Raw genomic sequence first — 21,971 nt, 5'->3', positions numbered from 1 at the left:
GGAATACACCCTTCTGTGTGCATCTTGGCCGCATCTATATGTATCCCTGTGGTTCTGTACAGGGCCTGTATATATGTGTGAAAGTGTGTGGGTGGGCAGGTCTGTACGTGGCGGCATAGCACCTGTCTGTGTGGGTGGTGTAAGAGTGTGTGTGTGTCCCTGGAGTGTGTGTGTGTGGAAAGTGTGTGGGAGGGGGCTAACAACTGTGGTGTGTGTGGTGCTGATGGCACTGTAGTTGTGAGGAGTCTAGTCTGCTCAGCTTCATCTTTTTGTCTCCATGAGACATACCACACACAGCAGCACCCACAGATGCATACACACACCTGCACTCTCAAGCCTATTCACACCTACTTCTTCTGTATCCACTGACACACAAGTAACCTATCAGCAATATAATACGGCACTCAAATGTGCATGAAAACACACATGTGCACACAAAACAGGAGCACACACATGTCTAAACCTCTGACAAATTGCACAGAAATGCTCTCAGTTCCCTCCTTCTTCCAATTCTATCCCTAATCTTTAGCTTCCCATCTTCTCTTGAACTCAGCATCTTTTGCCCTCTTTCCCCTCTTCCTTGGGAGTGGCTTTCCTTGACCTGGTGCTCTTAGTATATCCATTCACTGGGCTCATCCCTGGATACAGTAAGGAGGGTTACACACTGGCATGACCACTTTTCCTCTCAGAAATGTGGATTTGTTCTCATTAATACAAATCCTGGTTACTTGAGGCTCCTGCTGGCGCCACCTGCTGGTAGCTGCTACCCAGCGTCATAACAAGTTGGGGGTGGGGAGCTGGGCACCCTGGAGACAGAATTTAGGGTGAAGCCTAGGGCAACCTGGACACTGGGCTCAGGAGGAGTTTTAGGAAGGTGGGTTTCATGTGGACAAGTCTCCTTGGGACATGAATTGGCCAGTAGGAAGAGAACATTCTAGGGACATCTATGCTGGGAGTTCTGGTATGGGAAAGCAGGAGATTTCACATACATATAAACTATGGGTCAATGTGTGTCAGCCTTGTGATGCGTGAGGATATGGCATCCACTTGCACTTATGAGCAGCTTAAGAGGATGTGGACTTTGGGGGCATCTAGGTGGCTCAGTCGGTTGAGCGTCCGACTTCAGCTCAGGTCATGATCTCGCAGTCTGTGAATTTGAGCCCCGTGTTGGGCTCTGTGCTGACAGCTCAAAGCCTGTAGCCTGCTTTGGATTCTGTGTCTCCCTCTCTCTCTGCCCCTCCCTCGCTCATGCTCTGTCTCTCTCTCTCTCTCTGTCAAAAATAAATAAACATCAAAAAAAGAGGATGTGGACTTTGTAAATATGTACAGATGTAGATATGACATATGTGTGGTTATATGAAGAGATTCTGCCTTGAATGTGTTCATAAGAGCATCCTGCATTTGTGTGTGTGATTTTGCATATGTGTATGTGAGTCCTGACAGTGGGTATGTGTGCTATGGTGTGTTTGTGTGTGTGTGTGTGTGTGTGTGTGTGTGTGTGTGTGTAGATGGGGGTTTTAGTTGTCTTAACTTACCATATGGTAAAAGCCTGGGCATTCTTAAGTCAAATTCTTCAAACTAGACACAGGGCCCTGAGCTTGGGAAGGATCAACATCTTCTCCTACAGTGTAAACTCCTGATCCCCCCTTCTCTCTAAAAGTACTCCTCAGTTTTCAGTTAATACTCAGTTTTCTCCCCTTCTCTCTCTTTCTGCCCTTCTCTAAATACCCATAGTTCATGGGGTACAGTTAGGCTCTGGAATTCCTTATATAGAAGTTTCTCAGCTACCATCATCTCAGCTGACCTAGCCTCTGACCTCTTCTTGTCTTCTAGGTGTACATCATTTGCCTGGATGATGAATGGCAAATCATCCATTCTGCCCCTGCCCGGTGTGTTTTCTCAGGGCTCATGCCTCAAAGAACCTCCACAAAAGAACAGCAGCCTAGGGCAGAGAAAGGCCCCTTTTCCCCACAGCAAATGCTCTTTTCAAACCAGCCTCCCTCTTGTTGGAATGTTGCAGAGGCTTCTTGGTGCCCCTCCATTAACCTTGGGAAGTTGCCAGGAAAGCAGCCGTCATGGCAGCCTGCCCCTTTATCCCCCTTCTCTCCACATTCCTCTTTCTATCAACTCATTGTCTGGGATTCCCTATGAGACTCTCTTTTCAGTGCCCCAACTGGCCTTCTTCCACAAGATACTCCTGTCATGGGCTTCCCTGGGATCTGTGACTACCCCCAAGTCCACAAGATTTTCCAAGTTGGTTTCCTAGAAAGGGATTGGGGAAGGAGCTTAGCTTTTAAACCCTCAGAAGTCAGGGTTCTGGATGAATTCTTCTCCTTTCCCAAATAATTCCTATCACCATTTATATATTTCTCCCATCCCACCCCCAGGAATACACCCTTATCAAGCACATCCACCAGAATCTCCCACATATCTGAACCTTCCTAGATTGGGCAATCTCGTCTCCTATGCAGATAAATCTTTAGTATCTCACATTGTTCCCTAGTTTCTAACCACCTAGAAACAGACACTGGGCTGCAAGCAAGGTTAGAAGTTCAGCAGCATCTTCTAATTTTAAACCAGTGTTGTAGCAGCTGCTACATGTATGTAGCAGCTCATATCATGGGGGATATGAGGCCAGACTGCTCTTCTTACTGGGATTCTGAAATATTTTCTGTGCACAGTGCCTCTTGAATACCTACTATGGACTGGCCATTGTGTTAACCCTTTAGCTCACTCTAGTTTTCTGAACAACCCTACTAGTTATTAACTGTAAGTTATATGAAGGCAAGAACCATGCCTACATTGCTCTTCCTGTACTTAGCAGAGTTCTTGGCTCATAACAGGTACTCAATACATACTTGTGAATGCCAGCTATTGATTAAATGGTTGGACATTGGTGGAATTCCCAATGAGGCTTAGGGAAGTTACATAAGTCGCTTCAGGATATGTTGTTGGTGAAGTAAGTCAGGGATGGAACTCGGGTCTTCTAACTCTGAGTCCAGTAATTGCTCCTTCATAGCATATTTACCTTGTGGCCAAGCACCATGGAAACTTGTTGCTGTGGTACCCTCTGCCATGGGTGTTTTTTCCAAGAATAAATCCAGTTCTGTCTCCAGGCTCTCCACACCACTCTAAAGCCCAACAAAGGGAGGAATAGAGAGGAAAAGAAGGAGAGAGGATTGAGAAGTGAGGTCTTGTGATACAGGGGGCAGTGAAAGAAGGATGGGGACAGGGACAAAAGGGGAAGGGGTAAGGATAGGGCGTTGCTGATGGGGCGTTAGAGAGGAGGCAGCAGAGAGTAAGGGGACTGGAGGCAGGGAGGATGGAGCTGACATTTCCAGCCGACCTCTGGCTCACATCTGGTCCCCAGCCCCTCTCTTCCTGTTTCCTGCACCTGGCAGAGCAACACTGGAGCCAAGGCTCTGGGGAAGGGGTGGAGGGGGAGGCAATGGAATAAAGATGCATTTGGCATCTCTTAGCTCTCCCACACAAGGCCCTTTTGTGTGGGGGTTGAGAACTAAATGTGGAGGGGTCCAAGAATGAGAGGTCTGAGGGTCGAATGTGTGCCAGAAATAGACCCCGTAAAGCCCTCCAGCTGTGGCTCCAGAATCTGTTCTCCTCCCCCATCCCCAGCCCATCCATCTGTGGGTCCAAAGCAGAAGCACAGACCCTTCCCACACTATTTCTTGGACTACTTGTCACTCCCCATCCCCCCAACTCCTTGCCCATTAGTTTTATTTGAGCCAAGAGAGATGTTTTCTCCTCAGCTTTTTCTTGGGCCCAGGCTTGTTTCTCACCACCTCCCTCCTTACCTTTCTAATTAACCCTATATGCACTTGTGTTACTCCTATTTGCCTACTCCTCCTTCTCACCTTTCTTAGCTGACCTATTTTCTCATTCCCCCTTAACATAGTCTCTGCTCTAAACATGGAAGCTTCTGCCTTATGCCACAGACATGCCAGCCATGTCATTTTATTACCACTTCTGTACACTCATTTCCCACGAAACTCTATTGAACATCCACTACGTGCTGGTACTAGGATACTAGAGAGCAGTAAACTAGTAAACTCTTTGCCCTCAGGGGGTGACATACCAGTAGTTACCCTTGACTGCAGTGTCTTGTTTCATCCATCCTGTCTCTTGTTCTCCTTTTTCTGAGATTTGGCTCACATCTCACTTCCTCTACTTAGCTCTCACCTGTTTCTACCATCTCCACCTTCTTGAGGTTCTAGAGCAATTCAAGTCTGGGCCACCATTTCTCTCTAAGTTCCATGTTGACAGAGTTTATTAAGTATTGCTCAGGTGGTCATGTTTATCTTTCCAACTAGATACTAAGCTCCTGAGTGATAGGGATCCTGGTCTGTCACTGTTGTGTCGTCCTCAATACTTAGCACAGTGCTGACTGTGAATTGCTCTTCAGTGGCTACTTGTTAATTGGAGAATTCCTTCTTCTGGTGTTTCTTGACCTAGGTCCTTGATCTCTCCCTTCTTGCATTCTAGCATGACCTGTTTCTTGGCTGATTCCTCACATCTTTCTGATATTCTGCTCATGTCAACATTTTGCCAATTTCAATGATGCCAGCTGCTCTAGTCCATGACTCCATTTACCTCTGTGGAAGCTTCTATACTGTACTAGAATCCCTGAGAATTCAAAAGTCTTGGGGTAAAGCTAGGTCCAAATTTCCTCCTATATAGTATAACAGGGGCGTGGAGTTGGGCTATGGCTTGAGACTGTTTGGGACTGAGACAGAGCAACAGCACGTAAGAATCTTTAGATTCTTTTTCTGCAGGCCTTCATTTCTACCTTCGGTCTACTGTCCTTTCTGCAAATTGGGAAACCATAACTCAGACAAAAGAATGACTCAGAACACCAACTTCCTAAGGCCAGAGCTGGGATGGTTTGGCAGAGTCCTGATTCCTAGCTGTCTTTTAGACTTCTGTGTAAGTGGGGTCACTGCAGTTTCAGCATCTCACGGCTGGGCCTTTAGCTTTGTGTAGGCAAGAGTATACTCAGGTGGGCCAGAGTTGCCTAGGAGTCCTGGAAATAACATTTTATATGATGCAGTCCTTGGCAAGGTGAGAGGCTGCTGAAGACTGATGGCAGCATATTCTTGTGGGGCACCTCATAAGGAGGGCTGTCATGGGGGCACCTGAGTTCTGTGGACAAATTTGATATAAAACAGAGAACCTCCTTTCTGCATTCTTAGATTAAGCCAGAGAAACATGAAACATGCCTTCTTTGAGATTGTTCATAGCTGGTCTGGAAAACCAAGAAGAAAGAGGAGAGGAATTTGGTATGGCTGAGGGGGCTATGTATCTGGTTTTCAGATAAACTTATCTTAAATAGTGGATCTACTTTCTTCCTTGGACAAGAACTTGTTTCCTTGTCAGTCAGACAAGAAATGAATATAGTATGGCTACAGTTCCAGGAACTGGCACCTGTGCACACATATATGATCAGGGCAGGTTGTGGGAGAATGTCATCTCCTTCCCATTCACTGGTGTGCTGTATCTAACATATGCACATGATTGATGACTAGTGTATAGTTAAGCAATGTCCTACTGCCCTTCTATAATAGATAGTTTCTCTTCCCATGCTTGGGGACTCATCTGGGTGAAATATCATAAAATGATCCTATGGTGATCAGAACAAGTGTCTTAAGCCATGAAGGACTGGATCTGTCTCTGGGCCAATCATTACCACCTAACCAAGATGTAGCCTTTAGGGAAAGTGGGAACAGACTAGGGAAAGTTTTGAACCTCTGAAAAGTTTGAATCATAATTCAGTTTGAATTTTATTAAGACGTAGTCTTCAGGAATTTATTTTTGGAGAGGGCAAAGTGGATTGTTAGAAGAACTACTTGTGTCCAGAAAAACAATTTATGACCAGGGGCCATCTGCCCAAGAGGGATCTGGGAGAGAAGTAAGCCAAGCAAGGTGCCTACAAAGTTTTGAAAGAATTTTGAGCTGAGATGGAAAATTCTTATGATAAGAAGTTTTGAGAATCCTGTAAAGTTTAATCCACTTCTCCTATATCAGATTTTAAGATTAGATATTTATATTTTCGAAATCTAATTTCCTTTTGTTTGTTTTCTTCTCTCCTTCCAAGTTCTTTTAAAACATGCTGACTGGTCCCTGGAATATTAAGAGAAAACAAGGTGAAAAGATTTGCTTCAAACATGGGCTAGACTTTTATAAGGGTGAAGTTTACATTCCTGTGTGCCTGGGACTAGTGGCAGCAGCTTGAATTGAAGTGAGAAAATTCTAAGATCTAGATAGTGTTTGCAAACCCTTTCTTTGTAGGAATTTTCTCTAAAGTTCATTTTTGTCTTGCAATCCCTATCAAAATAACACGAGCATTCTTCTCAGAGCTAGAACAAGCAATCTTAAAATTTGTATGGAACCAGAAAAGACCCTGAATAGCCAAAGCAATCTTGAAAAAGAAAACCAAAGCTGGAGGCATCACACTCCCAGACTTCAAGACGTATTACAAAGCTGTAATCATCAAGACAGTATGATACTGGCACAAAAACAGACACTGAGATCAATGGAACACAACAGAGAACCCGGAAATAGATCCATAAACATATGGCCAACTAATCTTTGACAATGCAGGAAAGAATGTCCAATGGAATAAAGACAGTCTCTTCAGCAAATGGTGCTGGGAAAACTGGACAGTGACATGTAGAAAAATGAACCTGGATCACTTTCTTACACCATGCACAAAAATAAACTTAAAATGGATGAAAATGGGGTGCCTGGGTGGCTCAGTCGGTTAAGCGTCTGACTTCAGCTCAGGTCATAATCTCACAGTTTGTGGGTTCAGGCCCCACATTGGGCTCTGTGCTGACAGGTCAGAGCCTGGAGCCTGCTCTGGATCCTGTGGCTCCTTCTCTCTCTGCTCCTCCCCCACTTATGCTCTGTCTCTCTTCCTCTCTCTCAAAAATAAATAAACATTTGGGGCGCCTGGGTGGCGCAGTCGGTTAAGCGTCTGACTTCAGCCAGGTCACGATCTCGCGGTCCGTGAGTTCGAGCCCCGCGTCAGGCTCTGGGCTGATGGCTCAGAGCCTGGAGCCTGTTTCCGATTCTGTGTCTCCCTCTCTGCCCCTCCCCTGTTCATGCTCTGTCTCGCTCTGTCCCCCCAAAAAATAAATAAATAAATAAATAAATAAACGTTGAAAAAAATTAAAAAAAATAAAAATAAATAAACATTCAAAAAATTTAAAAAATGGATGAAATACCTAAATGTAAGACAGGAAGCTATCAAAATCCTAGAGGAGAAAGCAGGCAAAAACCTCTTGGACCTCTGCTGCAGCAACTTTTTACTCAACACGTCTCCAGAGGCAAGGGAACAAAAGCAAAAGTGAACTATTGGGACCTTATCAAAATAAAAAGCTTCTGCACAGAGAAGAAAACAATCAGCAAAACTAAATGACAACAGATGGAATGGGAGAAGATATTTGCAAATGATACATAAGATAAAGGGTTAGTATCCAAAATCTATAAAGAACTTATCAAGCTCAACACCCAAAAAACAAATAATCCAGTGAAGAAATGGACAAAAGACATGAATAGACACTTCTCCAAAGAATACATCCAGATGGTGAACACACACATGAAAAAATGCTCCACATTACTCATCATCAGGGAAATACAAGTCAAAACCACAATGAAATACCACCTCACACCTGTCAGAATGGTTAACATTATCAGCTCACACAACAACAGATGTTGGCGAGAATGTGGAGAAAGAGGATCTCTTTTGCACTGTGGTGGGAATGCAAACTGGTGCAGCCACTCCAGCAAACAGTATGGAAAACATCTTCCATTTGGTTTTGTTAGATTGGCAGCTCTTGGAACCCAACCTCCATGCTGTGAGGAAGTCCAAGCAGCCTGTAGAAAAGCCCTCATGGAGAAGAACTACAGCTTTGCCTATAGCTTTGGCTAACTAGCCAGCATCAACTTGGCAGCTATGAGAGTGAGCCATCTTGAAACACGGCCTCCATCCTCCAGTTGGTCAGATACCATACAAAGTAGGCAAGAGCTGCCCCAACCAAGCTCTGTCCAAATTGCAGATTTTTTTTTTTTTGAAATAAGTGACTCTTGTTTTTTAAGTTACTACATTTTGGTATGGTTTTCTATACGACAAGATAACTGATACAGTTCCCTAATTATATAAACACTAAACATGCTTTTTGGTGCTTATTTTGGGTAAATTGCTTTGACTTAGAGCTGCCTCTCTTCCTCACAGGCAGCTGTCCTAACAACTGTTCTAACCTAGATTCTACAGAGATGTCTGCAACTGCTGAGGAAGCTAAGTGATGACAGGTGAGTGGACTATTGTTTTTGAGTCCCACTTGCTCAGTGGATATGAGGAAGGATTACGGATGGTGTCCTCTTCTCCTAGATACGAAGCTTCTGTCAGCTTCAAGGGCCTATGGATATATATAGGTAGGCAGCTAGATGTATTTTTTTTTCATAGAGTAACTGATAACACTAGCATTTTGTATTTCCAAAAAGAAGGGATGCCATATACTCCTATACCTGATATACATACACTGCATTTATTACTGTCATTGATTATTAATCATGTACCTAGAAGCTGTTCATGAGAGAGGCTCCATTCTTCCCTAACATCCCTCTTGGACAGCTGGGGTCCATGCTTATCTCAAATACTCTACTGGATGTGTCCATGCCAGAGAGGGTCTGCCATCCTTCCTGGGTCCAGAAATTAGCCATATGCCAAGAGGTGAAGGTTTACTGGGACCTATTCCTCACTGCGACTTGGAACAGTATATCTCTTTTGAGCTGAGATGAAACCAAACTGAGACATATCTGATGATGATGATGATGATGGTGGTGATGCTATTAACTTTTCCCTTTGTATCTCAATTTTATTTCCTTTGCTCTCTGTCTTCACTCCCTATTCCACTCCATCTCCAATAGTCTTATTCAGAAGAAATTTAGCCTCTTTTTTAGATAGTTCTTTTGTACACATTCCAAACCCAACTCATGCTATCAAGCTCTTTATGGTTTTTTTTCCCCTCCTGCCAACCTGACAGTTTTAATTCCCTAGCAGAAACCACTACAGTGAGTAGGACAAAGAAGATTGCCAAGCAGATACAATCAAGATGGATGATGAGAGTGGCTCCATCTTTTTCCTTACCTTGCATGCCACTGGAAGAATGTTTACCTGAGCACAGATGCTTTTCACCCCTCTTCCTTCCTTATGGAACTGGGGCTTGCCCTTGGGAATTCAGCATTTCTCTCTACACCAGTTAGCTGCTTGGAGGTTTTGGAAAGGGAAGAATTCTCTTATCACTATTTCTGCAAATAGATCCCAGTAAGGCTTTACAGCCCGAGAACCCTGGGAAAGTGTGTGTGTGTGTGTGTGTGTATGTATATGCTGAGAGTGAAGTTGTTATTCTTTGGCATACTGGCTGGAATTAGCCCATCAATGGGGGCTCAGAGCTTCCAATTCACTTCATATTCCCAAGAAAGGCATCTAGGCAGAGAAAGAGAAACTAAAGCAAACGCCCAAGGAGAGACAGCCTCAGTGTTATGCACCTTGAGTGTGTTTACATGACCGGAGTGGGTGGGTAGTGGTAGGATGTTCTGGTTCTCCAGATTATATCCAGATGCTAAACCTTTACCATGGGTTTGGTACTCTGCGGTGGGGAGGGGGGAATCCCAATTTTCCACCTCCTGGCTGACTATGAGCTAAAAGGGTTCAGGTTTCAGAGAAAGCTGTTCCTCTAGCACTCAAGGCCAGTTTTGATGCATGTTGTGTGGATGTGTTTTCCCAGAAGCAAGTATCCTTCTTGCTCTTTTATGAGCTTCATGTCCTTTTAGGAGCTTCATGTCTCAAAGCCAGTGCTTTGTGTCCAATGAATGCTTTGAGAGGGTGAAATTCCTTAACTCCCCTTTGCTGCCCCTATGTCTTCCTTCCTTGGCCCACAGCCCATCCTAGGGAACTGTGCCACTCTCACATTGCTTTCACTCCTTGAAAGAACAAACATCTTCACTGCAGCCTCAGAACACTGGTGTGAGGTGATTGTTTATAGTAGATGTTTCCATGACACTCATTTATTTCTTCTGCAGATACAACTGTGTTGGGGGAGGGGATGAGAGGTTAGAGTAGAGAGACTGAGAAATATGGAGACCTTGCAATTGCCTCATCTGTATTCCTTTGTAGGAGTAAGAAGTCCATCAGCCCCTTTCCCTGGGTCCCTCCATCCCAAACCCCTAAACTGCTCTACAAATCCATCCTGGCTTCATGATGCTGAGATGGGACTAAATTCTCAGATAGGTGAGGAGGGGAGGAATTTTATGCATGAAGAGGCAGCCTTTTTTAAGACAAGGAAAAAAAAAACACTTTTATTGCTCAAAGTAGAGATTTACTAATGATGAGCAACAATGACCTGCACTGGGGGTGGTAGTGTGTGTACGTGGGGGGGGGGGGGGGGGAGAAGATTCTCTGACACTCCTTCAGCTGAGCCAATGACTCATTCTAAATTGGAGTGACTTTTGGAGGTCATTTTAGTCATCCCCCTGCCTTCAGGCCGGATGGAGCTTAACTTAACAATATCATGTTTGGGTGGAAGGGGGTGCGTTGCTGAGGGAAGAATGTCCGTGTGTGGAAAGGAGTGGCGCGGGGCGGGGGATATTGTGTGACCTCTTTGAAAAGATCTCCAGTGAAGGACGTTCCCTAGCTTTCCCAGGCTGCCCTGCCCGTTCCTGGGTTTCCCCATCATTGAATCAGCACGGTCCTCTAGGGAACTGCTTTTTGCTGGTTGGAAACCGGATGTTGGGTTCCCTGGGTGGGCGGGGGCGACGTCCCTTCTGACATTTCTGGGGTAATTGAGATTCCCAGGGTCCCGTTAGCAAGCCCAAGAAGCTACCATTCCCTTCACCAGGAACTTGCCATGCAGTGTGAGCAGAGAACAGAACAGGGCAGAGACGCTACAACGCCTTCTCCCTGGCAATGCGCATGATTCTGCGGCTCTGTGCTCGCCACACTTCAACGCACCTTGAAATGGGCTCGCCTCCTTCGCGCCACGACGGACAGACTTTCGAGCCAATCGGCCCCCAGGCTTGCGAGCAGTGTCCAATGGGAGGGTGGCGGGGGCGGTCCCGGAGGCCCGGCCCTGGTAGGCTTCACCGTGGAGCTGGCTGCGCTCTGCCGGGGCTAGTAGTGCAGGTGCCGCTGCGCCGGGGGCCGGGGAGGCTGCGCGCCGAGCCGAGCGTAGCCGGGGAGGGATGGAGAGCGGGCCGGCGGGGCTGCAGGAGCACCGGCGTGGGGCGTAGGCGGGCGCGAGCGGGCGTGAGCAGGCGCTCGGGCGCGAGAAGTGTGCGGGCGCAGGAGCACTTTGCGATAGGATGAGGCTCTTGGCTGGCGCGCGGTAGTACTATGATTTGGTATGTGGCCACTTTGATAGCAAGTGTGATCAGCACCCGAGGTCTTGCGGCTCAAGGTGAGTTGAAGTGCAGCGCCCCTCCTCTGGCCCTCCGCGGCGTCAGCCCTTTCTTCTTCGTTTCGGGCTCCCCGGCCCCGCTGAGCGTTGCGCCTTTCCGCGGGCGAGGCTCTGGTTCGGTTGAGGAGCGCTCCGGAGCACTGCGGGGAAGCGCTGTGGGCCGCGGGCCGGAGGGGCCGGGTGGGAAGGGGCTGGAATCCAAGGGGTGCCTGGCACTCGGGAAAAGATCTTGGGATCCGGGTCGACTTTGTCCACCTTCGGCCTCGGGGTTTCATACCGGCGTGCCGAGCCAGGTGTTCTTTGCCGGAGCAACCGCCTTCTCTAGCGCTGGGGAGTCGGCGGCTTTCCTAACTCTGGCTGCCGGGTAGTTTGTGGGTGTTTGGGTAGGCTGCAGCACGCACGAGCCCCGCGCAGCGCCACCGCTCCACAGTCCAGCCTTGGGACTCTCGGCACCCACGGCTAGCTAGCTAAAGGGACTGGTTTTTCGACCCGGCGGGCGCCCCAACTCCAACTCGCATCCCTTCTGATCACACATCCTGGCAGCTAGGGGTTGGATTCCCCTTGCGGGGCTGGGGGCGCAGGCAGCCCCGAAAGAGAAGAGCAGGTTAAACGAGGGAGTCTCTTGGCCGGCTCAGAGGAGTGTCCGCTTTTGCCTAGCCCTGCCAGGCGCCCGCGCCTGTCTTAGCCTCACCTGGGCCCTGGCCAGGCAAAAGTTCCCTAAGAGCGGGCCCCAGGCGTGCGGACTCCACGTCGCCCTCACCGGCTGTGAGGCAGAGCTGGCTGGGTGTGAGGGTGGCGGGGTAGGGGTCCCCACTGCCTCATCTCGGAGCGGAGGGAGGTTTCTCTTTTTCTGGTTTCCCTGTCTGAGCTGGGGAAGAGACAAGAGGGAAGCCAGCGACTTGGTTGATGCGTGCGTGAGCGCGCGCGCTTTTGCTTTGGAGACGGGCAAAGCGACCTACAAGCCTCTGGGTGGCACCCCAGGCTCTCGGCCCTTGTATGGAAGTAGGAGCGGAGCCCGGAGGGTGCGAGGACTCTGAGCTCACCGTTTTCACCACGCAGACACGACCCAGCTGCGGGCAAGTTCACAAAGCTGGGAGGAGAGGAGAGCGGGGAGAAAACCCGTCGGTGGGTGGAAGTCAGCAGGGAGGACACGGCAAAGAGAGAACCCGCTCCCAGCCGCGCTAGGGTAGAGGGGGTTCGCTGGAGGCACCTTTTACAGACAGGGTCCTCTCTTGTCTGAGGGTGTGTAGGGGGAGAAAGGAATGATTTGAGAAAGTTTCTAGAATGGAATGTCTTCCATGCTATTGGAGGAGGGGAGTGAGTCTGAAAACCGAACCAGAGGAAGGTGAAGGGAGGGTAATTTTGTTAAATGGTACGTTGCCTTGGATGGTTTAAAAACTCCATTTGTCAGGTGGGAAAACTGAGGCCAGGGAAATTCAGAAGCTTATGAAATGGGGGTAGGTGTGAGATCGGTCGAGTTGTGTGTGAGAAATTGTTCTTAGCTTCAGCCTCCTCCTTTCCCCTATTTCCTTGTAGTCTTCCAATGCCCTCGTCCTCCTCCCCTCCATTTTTTGGTACGTTCCTGCTATGGGACTGTCGCTGAAAGCACCAAAAGGAGCTGCTGGGATCTTTGAATAAAAAAGAGACTGAAAGGAGGCTCTGAAATAGCTTCTAAACTGGAGAAGTCAGGGTGAGGGGAATGGACTTTGTGCAAGTTTAAGCACAGAATAAAGGCAAATGGCAGCAACACACAGAATGGCTAGACAGAAGGAAGGACTTCCAAACAACATTGAAGGTTATTGGGCATGAAGGTTATACCCTCTTTCTGGGTGTGGAGAGGTCCTTCTGTCTGGGATGGCTTGACATGCACCCTTGAGCCTGCCACCTCTGTTGGTCTTGGAGTCCTTTTAGCTTAAAAAGCCAATATATATGGTAGTTGAGGACCTAGGTATAGAGTCACATGATCTGGTTTCATATCTTGGCTCTGCCACTTGCTGGCCCTGTGACCTTGGATAAGTTGCTCAACCTTTTAAATGTCACTTGCCTCAATGGAAAAATTGGATTAACAGTATGAGCTTGCAGGGTTTTTTGGTGAACATTAGTGCTGTAAAGAAATGAATGACTACCTGTTATATAGTAATTGCTCAATAAATGTGAATATTATTATTATTATTACATTCAGTATCTCTGGAGTTCCAGGCCCCTTCTCAGTTTCTTTCCCTTGGACCATTCAGGGCATTGGGAGCTGGAAGTGTGTTGAGGGAAGTTCAGAAGACTGCCTCTGTAGGAATCAAGTACCCTTTCACAGGCTGACCTTGCCTGGGCAGAACCCCTTTTTCCTCTGAATCCCAGGGAGGTATGCAGAGGGTGTGCAGACCTCAGGACTACTTGGAAATTCTTTGAAAGATCTACAAAACTCAGAGTTTGTCAGTGGCCAGAGAGGCTTGTGGGAAGGATGCAGGGAGCCCAGGAGCCAAGCAGGTCCTAGCATCACAGACTCTAGGGGGAGGGGGAGGGGATCTGTATGGCAGGGTTTTGGCTCATATGGGAAATACCAGTCACTGTTCAAAAGCTGGCTCTGTGTGACAGCTCAGCTCTTGTCTGACTGGCAGAGGTGACTTCTGAGGAGATTTCTGACAGGGAGGGACTTTCAGATGCCACCTTTAGGGTTTGGCCAAAGTAGGGGCTGCTTTAGTAGAGGGGTAAAAGGGAATGGGCCCCTAAGCCAGTGTCGGGTTAGGACAGTTAGGGATGGGCTTCCCATCTGACTTTGATCATGTGTGTCTGGGAGGTGATTGAGGTCAGTGGAGAGGTTGGGGAGGGTAGGGAGAAGATAGGCATCTGGAATCTGGAAGATGGCAATTGAAGCCTCAACATCCTGGACTGAGGAAACTTGGGGCAGGACCTTGGGCCATGCCTAGATGACTCTGGACCTCCCATAGGGGAGAAGAAATCTGGAACTTTATTCCCAAGGCTGCCTCCTCCTGTCAACCACAGATTCTGTGGTTGGACTATCCCTGACTACAGCGTCCCCAAATAAAGTGGGGTTCTGACTCAGATCCTACTGGTAGAGTGCCTGGCCTTAACTCTCCCTTCTTCCCTTTGCTGATGAAGATGAGAGGGAGGAGATTTAGACCAGGAGGCTGCTAGCAAGACCCCATGGGCAGTCCATCAGCAAAGGACTCTGCTCAGCAAGTAGCCAAGTGGTCTGTGTGTGTGTGTGTGTGTGTGTGCGCGCGCGCGCGCTTGTGTGTGTGCATCCCTCGCACACTCGCCAGAGACAGGGGTGTGTCTGGCAGCACACACCCTGGGAGAAGCTGAGGAAGGGATGTGTTGGAAAGGGCATGGCAAAGGGGCAGTGGGAAGAATCAGCTTTCAGCTCTTGACCTGAGGCCCAACATGTGCCAGACTTGGAGTAGGCAGGTCCCATAGCTCAGTGGTTTCATGTTTGTGGCTCTGAGACAGAAAGCTGGGATCTGGTTACCCAAGGAGCAGAGGCTGCCTAGCTGGGGAGATGCTGAAACTTAGCATCTCTCTGCTCCTCCCTCTTTCCTGGCTCCTGGCACTGCTCTTCTGATGCCTGCGTTTTCTCTTCCCTCTGCCCACCCCAGCCAGGGCGCGGCTCTCAGAGCCTGGCCTGCTGCTCTCTCTTCTCCCTTGGCCCTGTCTTTCTCAGGCCTGCTGGCTGCTTTCTTCTCTCTCCCAGCCTTCCTGTGTGCTGGCAGGGGGAGGGAAGTGAAGGCCAGGAGATATGTTCTATACAGGGCTAGGCCTGAGATTTAACGCACTTTTCTTCCCCTTGAAAGTCTCCTCTCTTCCTAGACACATCCTGTGACCTTCTCAGGCTGGGGCCCAGGGTTTCAGGGGGGCAGTTTTCTTCTGTCTGCTCCCTAGCATTGGTTAAGCAACTTGTGTGAAGAGTGGATCTGAATTATGAAAATAGCTGTAATTGGTGTGAGCTGTCTGGAGATGTGTGTACATGCCTCTATGTGTGTGCATGTTTACATGTATGTGTATGTATACATGCCTGTGCTTTTATGTGTGTGCATGTGTGTGCACACACCTGTGTGTGTGTGTGCACTTGAGTGTTTGCATGCATGTGTATAGAAGGCAGGATGACAGGGGGACAGTTAGGCTCCAGGCACGAGGTGGGGAGTCACTCCCCTCCAAGTGCTATAGTTGGCAGCCAGACTGTACTCAGAGCAGATGCCTTACTTTCCTTATCCCCCTGCTCTGTACCTGAGTCTAGACACCCCAGAAGTTTCCAAAGTTGGAGGCTTAGCCCAGGGACTGGATTGAAGGATGTCTGATGTCCCTGAGAGAAAGCCTAAATGGGGGACAAACCCAGACAGAGCTCCAGGGGACAAAAAATGGGCCTGTCTTGCTACAGTGGGCTCTGGCATCAGTTGCCTGTTAACCCAGTGCACTCTAGATAGAGTAGAGAAGGGGCTGGGTCCCTGGGGAGATGGGAGAGGGTGCTGGGACTGCAGAGGCAGCTTGTAGCCTGGCCCCCTCAGGGGCACTGCCCACGGGTGCCAGCGTGATCTGCCCGAGGCAGCTGACCTATTTTTCTTAGGAATCTTCCTGCTTTTCTGTTCTCTCTTGCGTGAATAAGCAGGAGACTGGTGAGCAGAGACAGGGCCTCTGTAAGGGTTTTGGAGAAGAGTTCCATGTGAGCCAAAGCTTTGAGGGAAGTGCCAACCAGCTTAACTGTCCTTCTGAGAAGAGAAGGGACTGGGATAGTCCCCTCTGCCTGTCATTGTATCTCCAGCCCCCCCTCCCCTCCACATTTCCCCTTACCTCCCTCCTGGTCACAGGCACCCACCAGGAAGGTCTGTGGCAGACAGCTTGCACACAGGCCTGCCTTCACAAATTGTATAAGGTGAGCCATTGTCCTTATTTTCTGGCTTCAGAGTAGGGAATGCTGACACCTTACTGTAAGTAAATATGGAGCTTCAATTTCCCCCTTTCTTTCTTATCTTGTCTTCCTTGAGGAGAGGAGGGTGGCCTAGTGGCAGGCAGAGCTCGTGGTGCCCTCACCTGGCTGGGCTGGCCTGCCTGTTTGCTCTGGAACACATGTGTGCACATGGCCATGTGTGAGTGTGCAGGGTGCAGGCCTCCACCCAGGTGGCAGGGGTGGGGTGTGGCTTTGCCTTTCTGCTGAGGAGCCATTAAAGGAGCAGAGTGGAGGTTGAATTACTGACTGCTTCCTGTCAGTGGCTCATGGGGAAAAGGCTCTTGGAAATACAATCTAGCTGAGAGCAAATTAAAGTTGCTAATAGCATCACTGCCTCATGGGCTTCGAGGGGAGCCCAGCCAAGAGGGTTAGGAAGGAGTCACCTACAGGAGGAAGGAGGCCTGCAGTTCCTGCCCCTCCCTCCTCCATGCCTTGCTGTTTGGAAGATGGGAGGGTTTGCTGGCTAGGGCTGGTCTGGGCTCACCTGACCTCTGACTTCCCACCCTGAGAGGTTTAATGGGGAGTGGGGGCCAGAAGGGCTGGGAGGACACTGATGGAGACCATGGAAGGTAGGGACATTTCTGAGAACCTGCTTAGGCTGGGTGTGGGGGCTCTTGATGGAGGCAGAATGATGGCCAGATGACTTCTAGCCCACCTGCCTTCTGGAAAGAACAAGGACATGACCAGATGTTTTGGACACAGGCCTCTTGTCTGTCTCATATTTGTAGAGTGTTCTTTGCTTTGGGCAATAGGGATTCTGTTCTCTGCTTTCCTCATGCCATCCCTCTGGGTGTGTACCTCTGTGGGAGGCTCCTTGGGAGCCTGAGTCCCCGGCTTCCTGGAATCTCCTGGAGCCTTCTGGCTTGTTGGGGAGGAGCGATTGGGGGACTATTGGGGGCTGTGCCTTTTTTGGACTAGCAGGGATTATTTTTAGGCTGGCAGATGGAGGTGGCGGTGGCTGTCGCTGGTATTATTAGACAACAGGCCTGTGGTTTGGGAGTCTGGTGCCCAGAGGATGAGGGGGCTGGGGACAAAGAGGTGGGGGGGGGGGAGGAGGGGGTGGAGGAGCAGGAGGAAGAAGGGGAGGAGGAGGAGGAAGAGGAGGAGGAGGCAGCAGCAGCAGCGGCTTCAGTAAGGATTTGTACTCATGAATGAAGGAGGCTGGTCCTCACCCGGTGGTCTTCCCTTATGGTAGCCACTGCCGGACGTAGCCAGAGGTGCTGAGTAGTGCTGAGCCCAGAGCCAGCCAGAGAGCACCAGCTGCATTCTGAAACAGACCCACCTTGTCATCCTTTTCTGGTCTTGGGCTGCATGGGTCTGGCTGTTGGAACCTAAGCAGAATGTGTAGTGGAGAAGGTCTGCCCTCTGACTCAGGGAGGGAAGTGTCTGGGATGTCTGGGATGCAATGTGGGAGAGGCTGTGGTGCCTGGGCCTGTGGTTGGTCAGGATATTGTCAATGAGTGTGGGCAAAGAGGAGGAGGAGACACAGCAGCTGGAGCTTGACTCCCCTACTTGTACCTGAGTGACTTGGCTGAGCCAGGTAGCCTCCCAGTTTGCTCATTTGTGAAAATGAGCTGGTAGTATTTCTATCAGGTGGGCATTGTGAGCATTAAGTGAAATTTGTGTTACACGCCAGGCACAGAGCCTGGTATGTGGTAGGTATTTAGAGGAAGTTTGTTTGCTTGACAGCTGAAGCTCTCCCTGCCCTGGCTCCTAGAACTTCTTAGGCATTTAGTGTTTCTCATTCTCAGGTATCCTTCCTCCCCCAGCCCTGCTCTGGTGGAAGAGCCCCAGGCTGTAAGTGTGGGGCACAAGGGCTGTGCCAGAGCCTGGCTCCTCATGGTTCTATGTCCACAGGGATCCAATGGCAACCTGGACTTGGCTGCCTGCTGGGCACCACCTGGCCTAGAGAGCAGGAGACCTGTACCCTATGGGCTTCCTGAAAGGTCAGCCAGACTGCAGGGGCTACCTCATCTTCCTTTGTTCTCCTGCTTTCTCTACCCTATCCTGGGAAAACAACTCCAAAGTGGGCTGGGCAGAGCCCCAAGATGCAGATTTGCTCGGCTTAGGGTATTGCTGTTTCCTGCCTTCTCTAAAACAGGTATGTGGAATCCAGGGCACCTCATGGGCTCCTACCACCCTCACTCCTGCAGATGCCAGTTTCCCCTCTGAGGTTGTTGCCACACCTCTTTGGGCTGCTGTAGGCTTCTTTGGTGGGGAAGGGGCCTGGGGGTGTCTCTGCCTCTTGCAGCCCCTCCTCACTTCAGGTCACTCTTGATCCTTTCCTTCTCCTCCTCTTGCCCCCCTGCCCACTGGCAGTTGCTCCAGTCAATCTGCTGGGGAGAAGCCCACTTGCTTCTTGAACGAATAGCCTCTGCTCTGTCTTCCTGATTCTGGGCTCCTATGAAGGCCTATGTCTTTGGGTCCTCTGTGCCCCAGAGTTCTCTTTCTTGCTGTGGGCTGGGCTCTTCCTGTGTCAGGTTTGCACTGTGTCTGTCTCTGTGTCTCTCTCCTTCCTGGTTTCTTGAGTCTCTTTCAAAGTCTTCAATTTGGGTTTGGTGTCCTAGGTGAGAGTTTCTCCTCCATCAAGCACCCCTTCCCTATTTACTGCCACCCTGTTTACTTTTGTTTCATGCTTTGAGCTTTTCTAGAGAAAGTGTCTTATTAGACATGCTTTGGCTCAGGAAGGATCAGGTTTAGGAAGAAGTGCTTGTAGGTGATGGAGTGAGAGGGGTGTGTGTGTGTGTGTGTGTGTGTGTGTGTGTGTGTGTGTGTGTTGAGGAGTTGAGGAAGGTGATAAGTACTTCAGGGTTCAGAAAACCAAATGGGTTGAACCAAGTGCAGAGGCTGGGCCAGGAGCTCCCACGCCTCTGCTTTCTTCTTGGGAAACTCCATCTCTTTCTGCCTTGCTTTTCATATTTGGGATGCTTATCTCACTGAGTCCTCTCTCCAGCTGCTTGTCCCTGGTTGAAAGGGTCCTTGTGCAGAGATGAGGGATGGGGCTGACTGGCTTGGGGGTGGGCCTTGGGTTGGGTGCTCAGTCCTGAGCCCAGGGGCTGGCTGGGGGTGGAAGTGGAAACCTGGAGCCAGCCCCAGTGCTGGGGGAGGTGTGAATGAGGCTGCCTCATTGCCAGGAGGTGAGAATGAGGCAGCACTGAGCAGGAGGCACTGTGGGAACCCATTTTGGAGCCAACCTACCTCCTGGCATTGCTCTCCAGAGCTCTCAACCCCAGTAGCCATGGTGCTACAGAGCCGAGCTTCACTGCTAAAAGTGGGCAACCACCTGCTCAGCAGAGCTGGTCATTTTCTTTGCCCCTCTGCCTCTTGCCTTAGGCTCTAGGGGCCAAAGCCCTGGGAAGGGGCCCCCTTCTGTGGACAGCCTCTGTCCTGCACACCAGGTAACTAGGCCCTGGAATACCTCCTTCCTCTTCTCCCAGGCTCCTGTATTTCCTCCTTTAACCTCCTGGAAAGTCTGTGCTATACACACACAGTCACAAACGTATACACACTCACACATGCAGCATCCCCCCCCCCCCCACTCATCCTTGTCCGTTTGCTAAGAGCTAGTCACATGCACACAGGCATGTATCCACACATACATCCTTTTGCCAAGAGCAGCCTCATATACACACATTCACATATGCACACACACATTGCTCCCCCTGTTCACACATGGTGCCCACTGTTTGCCCATTCTTTCTGGGTCCGGGATCAGCCTTTGTGCTCCTGGAGGCTAGGAGGCAGGCTCTGTCCTTATCCAGGTGCCTCTGGGGCTGTGGGGGAGGTGCCTGCTGCAGCTGGGCCTTCTTGGAGCTTTCCCTGAGGGGTTGGAATTCAAACCTAGCCTGAAGCAAGGTTGGGGGTGAGGGTATTGGGAAACCTGCTGGGGCCTCTGGCAGGTGAGTGCAACACTCCGCTCTGCTCCAAAAATACTCTGTGATCTTAGCTCTTTCTCTAGAAAACAGTGATGTCACCAGTAGCCAATCAGCTTCTAGAAGGGCTTGCCTCCTCCTCCTTCCGCAACTTAGGGAGGAGAGGGAGAGGGGGATGGGGAGGGAGAGAAGGAGAGACACAGATGAACAGCGAACATGCAGACAGACACAGAAAGACGCAAACACAGAAACATAAGCCCATAGAGGTACCTCCACACAGAAAAGCAGGCAGAATCCCTTCTCAGTGCATAGGTGAAAAGAAATCCACATATTTTCCCCAATACACACACACACACAGACAAACCAAGAAAGACAAGTAGAAGCATCCTCATAGAGGGAGAGCTAAAGAGGAAGAGACAGAGACAGAGAGACTTGAAGATTTGAGATGGAACAGCACAGAGACACATGAAGAAGGAGTAGGAGAGAGACTTCTGTCTCAGAACCAGAAGACAGAATCAGAGAGACAGACACATAGAAGGAGCCAAAGACACAGACATGAAGCAAAGAGAGAGATGAGATAAGGAGATAGGCAGTAGCACACAGGGGTCAGAGATGCAGTAAGAGTCAGATACAGAAGCACCATGACAGGCAGACAGACAGACAAACAGACACGCTGTTCTTTTGGGCATCCTTTCTGTGTTGGGAGGGTCCATCAACTCTTGGCGTTGCACTGCTAGTAGAGCAGCTGCTGTCCTTGGTGCTGCCTGGAGCGGCCCAGCAGGGACTGGGAGGGGAGGTGAGTTTGGATGGGGAGAGCCGGGGAGGTCTCCTCTGTAATTGTGTTGGGTAGTGTGAGGGAAGCCAGGAAGAAGAGGCTTCTCCAGGCTGTCCCTTTCACTGGGAAGCAAGCTCGACAAGGTGACTTTGTGGGCATGGAGGCTTTATGCGGGAGGGAGCAGTTTCAGGCTGGAGGTGGGGGTGGCATGCCTCCTGTAGGGGCTCATGAACAGGCTGACCAGTGAGAGAAGCAGTGCCTGAGTTAGCCTGTCCTCTGTGTCCTCCAGCTTGTGGGTGGGGATGGGTCTCTCTCCACTTTGCCCTCCTGCTGCCAAGAGGATAGGCGCACCCTATCCAGCCATATGTTTTATCATCTACTAAAGGTGGGGTGATTTCCCCTTAGCTGGCTGAACTTAGCAGCCCCAGGATCCCTGCTCTGCCCCCAGCATACTGCTATCCTAATGGTGATGTCTTGGGCTTGGAATTTGGAGGGCTGGAGGACCCTTCTGTTCCCCTCTTTGTAGCAGGTGTGGTGGGGCGTGGGAGAGAGGAGCCTGGAGAGGCTAGTCAGGCCTGTGGGGTTTTCCCTCTGGTGTTGCCATGAGCAGCCTCTGCTCAGCTTGTTAGGGATTCCCCTGCTCCTGTATGGAGTACTCTTGTTTTGTGCTGTGAACATCAGGCTGAGCTGGGGGTGGGGCGTAGGAGGAGGCTGGCTCTGCAGCTCCTACCAGGCTCTGGTGGGAAGCATCCTGCACAGGAAGAGATTCCATGTTTACCCTCTGCTACAGCAGGCTTCTGTAATCCAGGCTGCAGGTCTCCACAGAGAGGCTGAGGCCCCTTTACTTTCTCAGTAGCCAGACTCCTTAGGACTGTTGGGAGTTCAAAGGAGGA

At 49.8% G+C, this 21,971-nt stretch overlaps 1 protein-coding gene across 3 annotated transcripts in view; it reads left to right on the top strand.

Moving 5' to 3' along the window:
* Nucleotides 1–11,202: 11,202 nt before the first annotated feature.
* The window catches only part of IGSF9B (immunoglobulin superfamily member 9B), a 51,059-nt gene continuing 40,290 nt past the window's right edge, over nucleotides 11,203–21,971 (top strand). For 2 of the 3 annotated variants that reach the window (XM_011286471.4, XM_019811574.3), the window contains exon 1: nucleotides 11,204–11,474. In XM_011286471.4, coding sequence (XP_011284773.2) covers nucleotides 11,411–11,474 — 64 coding nt within the window. In that variant the 5' untranslated portion in view covers nucleotides 11,204–11,410. Of the gene's footprint in view, nucleotides 11,475–21,971 lie in introns of all 3 variants that reach the window. The other variant, XM_019811575.3, reaches the window with a different exon arrangement.

This window comes from Felis catus, chromosome D1, assembly GCF_018350175.1.
Source record: "Felis catus isolate Fca126 chromosome D1, F.catus_Fca126_mat1.0, whole genome shotgun sequence".
NCBI lineage: Eukaryota > Metazoa > Chordata > Mammalia > Carnivora > Felidae > Felis > Felis catus.
This window is presented reverse-complemented; position numbering and strand designations above follow the sequence as displayed.